At 44.2% G+C, this 13436-nt stretch overlaps 1 protein-coding gene across 4 annotated transcripts in view; it reads right to left on the reverse strand.

Moving 5' to 3' along the window:
• The window catches only part of LOC121434028 (tyrosyl-DNA phosphodiesterase 2-like), a 29996-nt gene extending 17480 nt beyond the window's left edge, over nucleotides 1–12516 (reverse strand). For 2 of the 4 annotated variants that reach the window (XM_041632781.1, XM_041632776.1), the window contains exons 1-3: nucleotides 12421–12516; nucleotides 11152–11256; nucleotides 3507–3655 (exon numbers count right to left, since the gene is read on the reverse strand). Coding sequence is in view for 1 of the 4 variants with exons in the window: in XM_041632778.1 (XP_041488712.1) it covers nucleotides 12421–12426 (6 nt within the window). In the remaining 3 variants the exon portion in view is untranslated. The remainder of the gene's footprint in view (nucleotides 1–3506; nucleotides 3656–11151; nucleotides 11257–12420) is intronic. The other 2 variants (XM_041632782.1, XM_041632778.1) reach the window with 2 other exon arrangements.
• Nucleotides 12517–13436: the final 920 nt, after the last annotated feature.

A 13436-nucleotide genomic window follows, 5' to 3' on the forward strand; every position in this document is an offset into this window, starting at 1 on the left:
ATAGGAGAAAGAAGAAAAGGGAGAGTATATGGAGTTTTGGGCACAAGAGAGTTGAGTAAGGATGAGACTTTTATTTTTTTTGGAACTGGAGAAAGAGTGGCTGATCCTGGTGTCCTCTGGAACTTAAGGGAACAGGGCCCTGTTCGAGTTACTGTATAAGAGGGGGTATCTTGAGCTGAAAGGGTAAAAGGTTTAAGATGCGACAGGTGAATTCAATGAGGAAGTCCCTAGGTTTTGGCAGCTGTGGGAGTTACAAGAATTACTTTAAAGGGGCCCTGCCATTTAGGAGAAAGGGGTGAGGGGCATTGGTCTGGGGGAGAAAATAACACCTGATCCCCTATTTTAATCGGTAGTGGGCATGAATTAACATGGTTGAGGTAATGAGTGATCGGTGAAATCCCATAATAGGGAGCGTAGATGGGATAACAATGGAGTAAGCAGGTGATCAGGAAGGGGAGAGGATTTATGTGAGAGGCCGGAGGTTAAAACTGGTTGCCCATACATGAGTTCAAAGGGCGAGATAAAAAGGGGGCTTTTGGGGAGAGCCCTAAGCCTTAGTAGGGCCAGAGGCAAAAGTTTTACCCAGTCAAAGTGAAGTTCCTGTGACATTTTAACAAGAACGTTTTTTAAGGATCAGTTAATTTGTTCTACCTTCCCTGAAGACTGAGGGTGGTATGGGATATGAAAATGCCAAGGGATGTTAAGAGCCTTGGACAAGTTTTGGGAAATCTGGGAAGTGAACTCAGGGCCATTATCTGACTGCAGAGAGGTTGGAATTCCAAATCAGAGGATGATTTCTCGGAGAAGACCATCAGAAACTGTCTGGGTCTTCTTATTAGTGGTGGGAAATGCTTCAGTCCACCCAGACATTGTATCCACCAAGACCAGGAGATATTTAACTCTTCTGACCATGGGCATATGAGTAAAATCTAGCTGCCAGTCAGTTCCTGGAAGGGAGCCTTTGGCCTGGTGGGTGAGTAAAGGGTAGCTACAGTATTTGGTCTTGGGATCTGACTTTTGACAGATTTGACAAGAGGCAGTGATAGCTTTTAAAAACTTTAAGTCCTCAGGGGTGGGTTGGAGATGAGCTTTAACAAAATGAAACAGAGCTTTGCTATTAGGATGAAAGAGCTGATGTAGGTAGGACAGAATTTGCTGGGTGTCAGAGAGTGTCTGTGAGAATGTGTGCTGTACTATATGCACCCCCTGAGGTGACTGAGGTAGGTTTGGGATCTGGAATGCTGCTGTTTTAGCTGCTCGGTCAGGCCAGTTATTTCCCTTGGAAATAATGGAACTGTCAGTCTGATGAGTCCGACAGTGAATAATTCCTATAGCTTTGGGGAGATGGGAGGCTTTTAACAGGTACATAATGTAACCTAAGTTAATTATGGCATTTCTCACATGGTACACCTTAAAAGCCAACTCTAGGATTTCTGCCTGCGGAGTCAAGGGGCCTTTCTCCAAACATCTAAGCTTAGCCCTAATGTCAGAGTAGCACTGATTTAAAAAATGGGTCATGAGTAACTGTCTGCCTTCTGTAGTTTCTGGATCTAAGTTAGTATACTGTAGCAGAGCTTTTGTGAGGCGTTCCAAAAATGCAGAAGGATTTTCCTTTGTATCCTTTTTATTTATTTATTTATTTATTTATTATGTATACAATATTCTGTCTATGTGTATGTCTGCAGGCCAGAAGAGGGCACCAGACCTCATTATAGATGGTTGTGAGCTACCATGTGGTTGCTGGGAATTGAACTCAGGACCTTTGGAAGAGCAGTCAGTGCTCTTAACCACTGAGCCATCTCTCCAGCCCCTCCTTCATATCTTTAATGATCTCTGGGAGCTTAGTATAGTTTACTGGCTTGTGGGCAGCCTTATGGAAACCTGCCAGGAGGCAAGTCAAAAACTGGTCCCTAGCTAAAATCCCACCTGGAGTATTATAATCCCAGTGTGGCTCTTGCTCTGGGACCACCTCTACCCCAGGAGAGTAGGAGGCAAGAGTTTGGTGAATCTCGTCTGCATGTTGCCTGGCCTGCTCCCAAACTCGCCTGCACTCTTCAGGAAGTAGGTTATAGGATAGGATCATATAGATGTCATGAAAGGTGAGATTATAAGATTGGGTAAAATATTGAAATTGTTTTATGAAAGTGGTAGAATTAGATGTATAGGACCCCAGTTTTTGTTCTATATGGGAAAGTTCTGAGAGTGAAAAAAGAACATGTACCCTAATCAATCCATCTACACCAGCCACCTCTCACAACAGGAGAACTGTAGCAGGCTTGGTTTGGTTAGGATTAGGTTCCATAGCAGCACGTGAGCGTGTGAGAAAAGGGGTAAAGGTGGGTGCCAGAGCAGGGCAGCTGCTATGGCCAGGCACCGGAGAGGAAGAATAATTCAGCGGGGCTGTTGGAGCAGGTCAGGGGGGAAGAGAGCAAAGAGCAAGCAGAGGGAGGTGGCGAGGCAGCAGGAGGTAAAGGAACTGGCATAGAAGCTGGGTCTGCAGGAGCTGAAGAGACAGGTGTAGAAGCTGGGACTGAAGGGACTAGAAAGACAGGGGTAGAAGCTGAGGGAACGGGGGGGGGGGGTAGCTTCCCACTGAGGTCAAAAAGGCAGAGGTTCATTAACTGGATCCAGAGTGGAAGCGAGGGGTTCTTCAGGTACAGATGGCATAACCAGGAACATGTGAGCAGGTGAACAGTTTGCAAGGACAGAGGGCTTAGACTTAGAGCTTAAATAAAAAAAGACTTGGATATAGGGAAACTCCAACCATTTGCCTGTGCGCTGACAACAGTTAGAAAGTTTCCGTAAAATATCAGGATTAAAGGTGCTGTTAGGTGGTAACTTTAGATTACCAGCTAAATTGTAATGAAGCCATTTTTTTTTTAACAAAGGTGGACAAATGTGGGAATCTGCAGGTAGGGCATTAAGGCCTGAGGTGTTAGGGCATCTAAAAGGCACCCCGGGGGGGGGGGGAGGCTGGATTGATAGGTTTGGAAGGTTTGGTTTCCATGGTCAAAGCCGTGTAAACCCGCAAAATAGTGACACCACATGGCTCACACAGTAAGACGTCTCTTGACTGTGTGTGGGGTGTGAATCAGCACAAACACCACAGGGACCCGTGGCTGGGTGTCTCCTGACCCCAGGTGGGGTGTTATGGCCTGGCTGGATCTGGTCAGGGTGACTCAGAAGCCAAAGAGGCCAGAGGCCACTCCGAGCGGCATTTTATGGCGAGGGAAAAAAGGAAAAGAAATGGAAAAAAAAAAAGAAAGAAGAATCTGTCAAATGCGCTGCACAGAATGTGCAGTGCTAGCCGGGTCAGTCCAAACATGATTTTAGCTGAGGGAAGCAAACTGCAGGTGATTGTCAGCGAAAGGAACATCTGTGGCCTTGAAGACTGTGGTTGGGGAGGTCTCCCCATCTCTAGGAACTCCAGAAGGTTACCGGGAGCTCAATGGTCAATTCTTCAGGTTTGGAGAAACTGTTAAGCTGACCAGAATGGGAAGACTCACCAATCGAAGCCAGTGTTATTCGGAGAGGTTGTGCTCAGGCATATGGAACATGTGGGTTGTTTTCAAGAAGGTCCCCGGTTTTGGTTCCGACCCCAGGAGAGGGGCCTGGGGCGGAAGAGTCTCTCGAGTCTCGGCACCAATGAAATGATCTGGCGTGAGCGAGAAGAGAACACGAGAGGTGAGCAAACCCACTAAGGAGTTTATTAGAGGGGGAAAGTGCACACAGGCCTGGGAATGATGTACAGAGAGAGAGCAAAGATGGTACTTCCAGCTTTTAAAGACTGCCTAGCACATGCGCACAGGGGGAAGACATGATTACATCACATGCTGATGACGAGTGACCCACGCCTTGCACATGCGCACAACGGGTTTGCATGACTAAGTCACATGCTGATGATGGGCAACCCGGAAGTGCAGCATAATGGGTGGCTGAATAATTACAATGGGGATGTGGTTAGTAGCGTGCTGGCAGGTTGGAGGACCTCCTTAAACTGTCATCAGCCTTGTGGCTATATAAAATTTTATATACACCCACAGGTGGAAAAGTGCTGCTCTAGCATATCCATGGGCATTAGGTATTAGCTATCAAACAATAAAAAATGTAATCACATAAAAAAACAGAAATACAAAATCCTAATAATGGCTGAGAAAATTTCTGGATGACAATATTCATATTTAATAAGCTATTCAAAATATAGTTCTCTATGCTTAATAAAAATTGGGCCATGGCCGGGCGGTGGTGGCGCACGCCTTTAATCCCAGCACTCGGGAGGCAGAGGCAGGCAGATCTCTGTGAGTTCGAGGCCAGCCTGGTCTACAAGAGCTAGTTCCAGGACAGGCTCCAAAGCTACAGGGAAACCCTGTCTCAAAAAAAAACAAAAACAAAACAAAACAAAAAATTGGGCCATGTTATCAGGGTTTCTGTCCTGCCCAGTTCCCACAATCATTAAGTCCCAAAGAAATCACACAGAGGTCTACATTAATTATAAACTGACTGTCCCAGTATCTCAGGCATTTTATTGACGCTTAGAGCTTATATCAGCCCATTATTCTTATCTATGTTAACCATGTGGATCAGTACCGTATTTGGAGTAGCAGTCAAATCTTGCTTCTTCTGTGGCTGGGACAGGACTACAGAGAAATGGGATTCCTTCTTCCCAGAATTCTCCTGTTCTCATTGACCTGCCTCTACTTCCTGTCTGGTTGTTCTGCCTATACTTCCTGCCAAGCTACTGGCCAAACAGCATTTCTTTACAATAAAATTGATAGAATACAGACCATTGTCTCACATCAGGGCCAGATATATCATTTTTCTGATTTTAAAACAATGGATTGTGTGTGTATATGTCTGTCTGTCTGTCTGTCTGTCTGTCTCTCTCTCTCTCTCTCTCTCTCTCTGTGTGTGTGTGTGTGTGTGTGTGTGTCTGTGTGTGTGTGTGTGTGTGTGTGTGTGTGTGTAATTTACCCACTAGACCCACAACTAACCATAATGAGCATTTTAGTGGATTTCCTTTCCAGAGCTGCCAGCTTCCTGAGATTAAAATCCTGTTCTGTGCTTCCTGGGCCGATGGCTAACAAGGGAGAGAAGGTTGGCAATTGATTCCGGACATAGGTCACCATTTGATTGAGAACATGGAGCCAAGGATCTTGAGCTCAACATTCAGACAAGCGAAACTGTCCAGAGCTACTTTAAAAGGTCACCTGTCACCTGGCCTGCAGCTGTGGAAGCTGCTCTCCTCCCAGGTAGGAAGATGCCCGGTCCTGCACTGACAGGCCACAACACTTGGAGTCTCACTCCCTCTTCCATTGTTTCCTAAGGACAACTCTATTGCCTTGTGCTGTCCATCCCACCAAAACAGACAGGGAGACTTAAGCCCAAGCTTCATCAACTGTGGGTCTCAACTACAAATGAATGTCACAAAATGTATGGAGATGACCAAAGGTTTCTGAACACTTAATAACCAGACCATTATCAAAAATCAAACACCTGATTCTAAGATGAGCCTGACAGTGTTATCTGGGTTGTATCATGTGGCTTCACCGAAGCCTTCATTCTGCACACACAACTCACAACTTTGTACTGCACCTCTGGTCATACCACCTGAAACACCTCGGCCAGATTAGAGGCCACACTGTGCTATGAATCATAGTGTCTTAACTGTACAAAGTTCTCTGCTCTTACGGAAACAGAATGGCATGGTTACAGAAAATAAAGGCTCTTTTAGTATTAGCCTGCGGTCACCTTCAACTTGTGAGCATCAGATGAGTGCATCTTGGGGCTAGAATATGGCTCTGTGGGAAATGTGCTTGTTGAGAAAGCATGAGGACAAGTTTGGATCTCTGGAACCCACAGAAAAACTAGGCATGGTAGCACATTCCTAACACCCAGCATTGGGATGGGGAGGCAGGAGGATCTCATTAGCTAATCTGTATAGTCAAAACATCAAGCTCCAGCCTCAGTGAGAGACCTTGCTCAGGAAAATAAGATGTTTGGGAGCTGGAGACTTGCTCAGGAAAATAAGATGTTTGGGAGCTGGAGAGATGGCTTAGTAGTTAAGAGTGCATGCTGCTCTATCAGGGTAGAACTCTGGTTCCAGCACCCACACTGTGTGGATCACAAATGCCTGTGAGTCTAGCTCCAGGGATTCAAATACACATCTGGCAGCAGTAATGGCCCTTAATCCAGCTCCAGTCTCTGCTCTATCTGAGGTGGCTGCAGCTACAGAGAGGTACAGGGCAAAGATCTGACGGCTGCCAGTCAAGGGGCAAAGCCATTCAAAACCACAGTAACAGCTTGGATCATTTAAAGGGAGAACAAGGTGCCAGTGAGACAGTTCATGGGTAAAGATGCTCCATGCATTAGCCTGGGGATAGTACAGGGGTTAAAGTGTTAGATGCGTTAGCCCAGGGACCAGAGTTATATCCTGGAACCCACATAAAGGTGGAAGGAGAGAACCCACCCCACAAAGCTGTCTGCTGACCTCCTCACGCATTCTGTGGCTCAGTCTCCCACAAACACACATTACACATTCATACAATAACAAGTTCCTTTTAAATAAAATAAAATACAAAAACACTGAGATGTTTATAAGCAAGATCCAACACAAAAATGTCATAGTTTACCAGTAAATTCTATAGGACAGTTACTTTCTGTATTAGTCAGGGTTCTCTCGAAGAACAGGTGTGATAGAGTGGGGGAGTGTGTACTGTGTGTGTGTGTGTGTGTGTGTGTGTATGTGTATGTGTAAAGGGGATTTACTAGAATGGCTTACAGGCTTTGATCCAGTTAGTCCAACAATGACTGTGTACCAACACAAGATCCAAGTATCTGGTAGTTTTTTAGTCTGTGGGGCTGGATGTCTGAGCTGGTCTTCAGGATAGACTGGAGTCCCAAAGAAGCAGGTGCTAGAGCCAGTGGAAGAATTGATTGCCCATGAAAGAGAAAGCAGGCAGGCTAAGAGAACAAGCTTCCTTCTTCCGTGTCCTTTATATGGGCTGCCAGCTGAAGGTGTAGCCCAGATTAAAAGTGGATCTTCCCATCTCAAAAGATCTAGACTAAAGGTTTATCTTCCACTTCAAAAGTACTGGATTAAAAATAGCTCTTTCCACTTCAAGTTATATAATTATGAAAAAAATCCCTCACTAATAGACACACTGCACACTGCAATGGAAACTTGATTTGAGTATAGAATTGCTGTGGAATATTTGTTTAAGATGTGTTACATTTGGTTATGCTGTGAAAAATTTTCTTGGGTATGCAAAGATGTGTTGCATTCTTTTATGTTTATTTTTTTAATTCTATAAAACTGTGTTATTTTGCCTGTCTAGAACACCTGATTGTTCTAATAAAGAGCTGAGCAGCCAATAGCAAGTCAGGAGAGAGAAACAGGGGGGCTGCTAGGCAGAGAGAAGAGGAGGAAGAGGAGGAGCCAGAAAAGGAGAAGGAGAGGAGGGTGCCAGGAGCCAGTCACCCAGCCACACAATCAGCCACAGAGTAGGAAGGAAAGAAAGGTATATAGACTAGAGGAAGGTAAAAGCCCAGAGGCAAAGGGTAAACAGCATAATTTAACTTAAGAAAAGTTGGCTAGAAACAAGCCAAGCTAAGTTCAGGCATTCATAAGTAAGAATAAATCTCTTTGTATTTATTTGAGAAATGGGTGGCATGCCTTCAAAGAGAAAGAGTAAAACAACAACAACCAAAAAAAAAAAACTACATTGATTTTATGAGACTGTCATAATTCAAACAAATGTGTAATGTGTTAAGTATTTTTAGCTATTTTTGTAATAATTTATTCCACAGCAATATCAAACTAATAGAGCAGGCAAGTGGGTAGACTCTGACTGACACTGTGAACTACTATGAAAGACTCATAAACATCACTGCAGGCTAAGAAGGGGTCATGAGTTCTATTGCTAGGAATTGGGGCCAGGGGGAAGAGCCATAGACTGCAGGATTGAAAACAAACAGAGGACAGCCAAAGGACGCTCACTACGAGGCCTTTGCTTTGGGGGCTCAGGAAAGAACTGATTTGGAATATCTCCACACTAAATGCAGCACAGTGCCGATAGTAAGCATTTTTACAGGGCTGTGGAGATAGTTTAGGAGTTAAGAGTGCTTGCTGTTCTGTCAGATGACTCAAGTTTGGTTCCCAGCATCTACTCTGGGCAGCTCACAGCCACAGGTAACCACAGCTCCAGGGGATCTAATGTCCTCTTCTGGTCTCTCAGTGCACCCACAAATGTGAACACACACACACACACACACAGTAATTACTATACTATAAAATGCTATACTGTACTGTACATGTGTTAAGAAATAAAAACTTGTTTGTAGGGGCTGGAGAGATGGCTCAGAGGTTAAGAGCACTGGCTGCTCTTCTGTAGGTCCTGAGTTTAATTCCCAGCAACCACATGGTGGCTCACAACCATCTGTAATGAGTTCTGGTGTCCTCTTCTGGCCGGCAGGCATACATGGAGGCTGAACACTGTGTACATAATAAATAAATCTTTTTTTTAAAAAAAAAACTTGTTTGTATTACAAACAAATATAGGCATGCATATGAGGTGATGGACAAATTAATTAAATGGATTGTGAAATCACTATGTATGTGTGTGTATCATATAACACATTGTATGTATATTTAATTTTGAATTTTTAATATTTTCACTTACTTTTATGGAGTGTATGTATATGTGGGTAGGTTTATTCATTCCATGGTCCATGTATTAAAGTCAAAGAATAACTTCAGGGAACCAGTTCTCATTCAGCCATGAAGGCACCAGGGCTCTGACTCAGATTGTCATAGTTTGGTGGGAGATGCCTTTACCTGCTAAGCCATCTCCCTGGCCCTGATGGTAGGGTTTTGTTGTTGCGTGGTTTTTGTTGCTATTTTTTGTTTGTTTTGTTTTGTAGATTTCTTTTTTAGGCATGGTGTCAAGCAGCCCAGATGAATTTCAAATTTACTATGTAGCCAAGGATGACCTTGAATTTCAGTTCCTTCAGCCTCCCTCTTCCAATTGCTGGAATTACAGACTTGTGAATCAATCATGTACAATTTTTATTAGTCAATTGTACTTCAACAAAGCTAATGGAAAAAAAATGTAATGCAAGGGTCAAAAACCACTGAGAATTGGTAGAACACAAAATTTCTCCAGTCTAATACACTCTAAGCAGGTACACACTCTGAATTTGGATCCTTCGAAAATGCATTTGGAACTTACACGACGAGTAATGGAAAGGGCAGAGCTCTAATGGCTGGGATTCATGTTATGTGGTTTTCTGACACAGGGTCTATGTAGTCTTGGCTGTCGTGTAAAATAGATTTTTAGAGAAATACAACAATAACCTACCAGTTATTTCATGCCTATTAAAGTAAATCACCTTTCCTGAAGTATTAAATGTAATTAACCGGGTATTAAATTGGCATGCATTTAGATTAAATCTCTTATATTTATTTTTTACAAAGATATTACAAGAAAAGATGTATGAATTTTCTGATGTTTTTAAAGGAACTTGAGTCTATACATCAGAAAAACTTTTGACCACATTAAAATAATTCTACTTCTAGTGCCACATTATTTTGAAGAATTTTTTTCCTGAACACTTTTTATCTCAAAAATAACCCTTACTGGACAGGAGAGGTGGCTCGGTGCCTAAGAGGACTTGCTGCTCTTGCAGAGAGCTCCAGTTTGGATCCCAACATTCACACCAGGCAGCTCACAACCACCTGTAACTCTAGCTCCAAAGGACCCTGCACTCTCTCTGGCCTCTGTGGGTACCAGAAACATGTACATGGTCACATAATACAGCCTTTAAATATTTAAAAACAGAAATTTTATTTGGTTTGGTTGTTTATTGCTTTTTGAGACAGGATCTCAATAGACGAAAGCAGCCCTGAACTTGAGAGATGGATCATCCTCCCCGAATGCAGAGATTAAACTGGTGTGGTGTGGTGGCTCAGGCCTTTAATCCCAGCACTCAAAGCATGCAGATCTCTTGAGTTTGAGGTCAGCATGGTCTACACAACAAGTTCCAGGACAGACAGGTCTACACAGATAAACCCTGTCTCCAAACAAAACGAAACAAAAACAAAAAGCTAAAGGGGGTATTAAAAAATTATTTGTGTACACATTATTTTAATAATTTTTTACATGGACTTCTAAATTCAGATCCCAGCCCATATGCCAGGAAGCTCACGACTTCCTGGAACCCTGACTCTAGCAGTTCAAGTTCCATGTGTGGCAGACACACACAAAGAAGATAAAAATGCTGACTAAAAAAAAACAATGTGCTCACAAGCTAGGCTCCACCCCTTGGGTTTGAGCAATCCTTGCAGTTCAGCTTGTGAGAGTTCTATCATCTTATTTTAATTCTTATAGAAATCCCACTGTTTCTATATTTTACAGAAGAGGAAGCTCGGTCTTGGAGGTTATAGAGTTTCTGTAATGTCAGGTTGCCACTAACAGCTGAGCCACAGCCCTACGCAGGCCATCTTCCTCATCAGACTGTCTATGTCCCTCAACTCTAGCCCCCAAAACAGACATCCCTACTTCTCCAGATTTGTTTAAAAAGAATGATTATCTGTTTCCTGATGCGGTCAGGTAGGACGGTCGGGTGCTGCTGGTGGTGGTGTTAAGTCAAGAAAAAAAACATGTAAACATGTGCATTCTTTTAGAACTTGCTGGTGCTCTCCTTCAGTCTTCTAAACTGTAAGGATGTTAGCTGATTACTTGTATGTTTCTGAAAGGGAGGGTGTGCCCTGCGTTGGCATTTTACACAGCAAAAACATCATGGTGTACCTGTTACCTCTGGTTCTAAAAGTTCCTGCTACATGTTTTTTATATCTTTTTCAAACTGCAGAGAATTTAGATTTCCCCCTGAGTTCTAAGTTTAGAACCGATCTGCTCTCTCTACTTTGCCCCATCTGCATTAGAAATAAGTAAAATCAGCTGCACAGTGGGGGCGCATGCCTTTAATCTCAGCTCTCAGGAGGCAGAGGAGGGCAGATCTCTGTGAATTGGAGGCCAGCCTGGTCTACAAAATGGAGTTCCAGGACAGCCAGAGCTACACAGAGAAACCCTGTCTCAAACAACAACAACAACAACAGAGAATAAGTAAAATCACGAGCACAGAATAAGAACTTACATGTGCCCTAACTTCAGTAGTCTCACTGAAGAATTCTCCCAGGCACCATGCTGCGTTTCAGGAATAAAGTAAGACACACGTCCACTCCAAAAGTTCGTGACTTTCCTAGGAAATGTGATCTGTAAGTCTTTCCTATTATTAACAAAAATATCACTCAACCTTTCTGTTCAAGCAGTGCAAAACATATCAACATTTAACTAACAAACGAAAATGATCAGGAAAACCAGCAATAAACATGAGCATGAATATGGTCGCACTGCTTTCTCCCTTCATCCAATTATGAGAACAAATGGTGCTGAGAATGATGCTAACGATTGCAGCTGTGTGCTCCTGGTAAATCTGCGCCGTTCCTTGGAGCGAATTCAAAGAGCAGGGAGAAAGCCTTTAAACACCATGAAGCTTCAGGTGACAATAAGGAGAGGCAATAAATGAATGCAGTTGGCAAATGGTGGCAAGGACCACGTCAAGAGCACTGAACCGAATTTAAAGGTAACGATTTTAAAGAACTGTCTAATGTCTAAGGTATTTGATTAGAAAGATTGGAAAAACTGCCAAGTCATGCGACTCTCCAGGACTGCTTTTCCTGGGAGTCCGGAGGAACCCTCGGAAGTCTGCCTCTTGGTTGTTTTCACCAGAATCACCCACCGGCTTGCGGCCTTCCCTTGCTGACACTTGGCCAGCTGGGTTGGGAGATGGGATTCTGCACCTGAGGTGGCTCTGGGGACACTAAAGCTGGGACTGCTGGCTCCTGGCTCACTGGAGCTTCACTCACCACCCCACCGCCCAGTCTCACTAACACATTCACACCCTGCATCCCTAGGCAGAGGTAATGCAGAATCCCAACTAGACCCTGGCTAGAAATTAGGGGATTTAGAGTCAAGATTAGAAACCTCTGATTACTGCACGGAGCAGATACGGAATGCATTTAGCAAATAACAGTACTGATTGAACTTTAAAAAAACCGATTCTGGGGGCTGGAGAGATGGCTCAGTGGTTAAGAGCATTGCCTGCTCTTCCAAAGGTCCTGAGTTCAATTCCCAGCAACCACATGGTGGCTCACAATCATCTGTGATGAGGTCTGGTGCCCTCTTCTGGCCTACAGACATACACACAGACAGAATATTGTATACATAATAAATTTAAAAAAAAATAAAAAAAAAACCGATTCTTGGGTTTGAGACTCCTTAGAGACCCAAGTCTCCCTGACTCCACCCTGCTAAGAACCCATCAATCAAAACAGGAACGCCCATGGCAGAGTGCGGTTCTTACCTCCATCCCCAGCAATCTCCAGGCTCCGCGATGAGCCTCACCGCCCAGCAGTTGGTGTCCAGTAGAGACACCTGCGAGGCACACCTGCAGGCGACATCTGCCTGCCCCCTGCGCCTGCTTGGACGCTGGTGATTCAGCGCCTTTCCGCCTCCCGGGTTACCAGGGCGACGCACACGCACACACGCCCCTAGGGATGGCCTGTACTGCAGCCTACATTACTAAGTGGAGGGACTTTTGTGTTTGTTTCCCTACTCTGGTCCCCTCCCCACCTCTTCCCGGTCATAGTTCCAAAATGTTGAGGGCTTGGACAAGTCTTCCAGGAAAATGCTCCGTCCGGGCAACACGCAACTGCCTAGCGCAGACTCCTCCAAGTCAAGTCACCGGCTATTCAAGCCTTGTTTTCTGCCTAGCCTTTGAGAGTTCCGCCCAGACTCAATGTAATTTATTTTCCTGGTTTTGAGTACTGCTTTCTGACCAAGGATGAAAACCTGAGCCCACGTCGACACAGACCAATTCTGTACTTTGCAAGGTTAAAAGGATGCCGGGTGCATTTTGAGGCATGTGTCCTCTAGTGAGAATCTGAGCCAGAGGAAACGGGGTGAACTATTCCTTTTATTTTAATACTATAATAAGGACATTAAGGACATCAAAATATCTAGGTACTTAATGAGGAGCAGAAGGGGTGGGTGGATTATTCCTTACACTTTCCATCATCGTGGGGGGGGGGGGGGCTTCCATTGGCACCTTTGTGGAGACACCTCAGACAAGTTACAAACCTGCTCAATGTTTTCTGTTACCAAATGGAGATTGACCCAGGAGCAGTAGTACACGAGTAATACCAGAACGCATGAGGATGAGGTGGGAGAAGGGCTACACAATGACACTGTTTCAAACAATAATTAAAGAGTCAGACATGCTGAGGCAGTCAGGATGATCACCGAGTCTGAAGCTACCCTGGTGCATCTAGCAAGTTCTAGGCCAGGCCAGGCTATGTAGTGAGACTTTTTAATGGGAAG

Source organism: Microtus oregoni, unplaced genomic scaffold, assembly GCF_018167655.1.
Source record: "Microtus oregoni isolate MIOR12 unplaced genomic scaffold, Mior012 000042F_ref0000377, whole genome shotgun sequence".
In the NCBI taxonomy this organism is placed as follows: Eukaryota; Metazoa; Chordata; class Mammalia; order Rodentia; family Cricetidae; genus Microtus; species Microtus oregoni.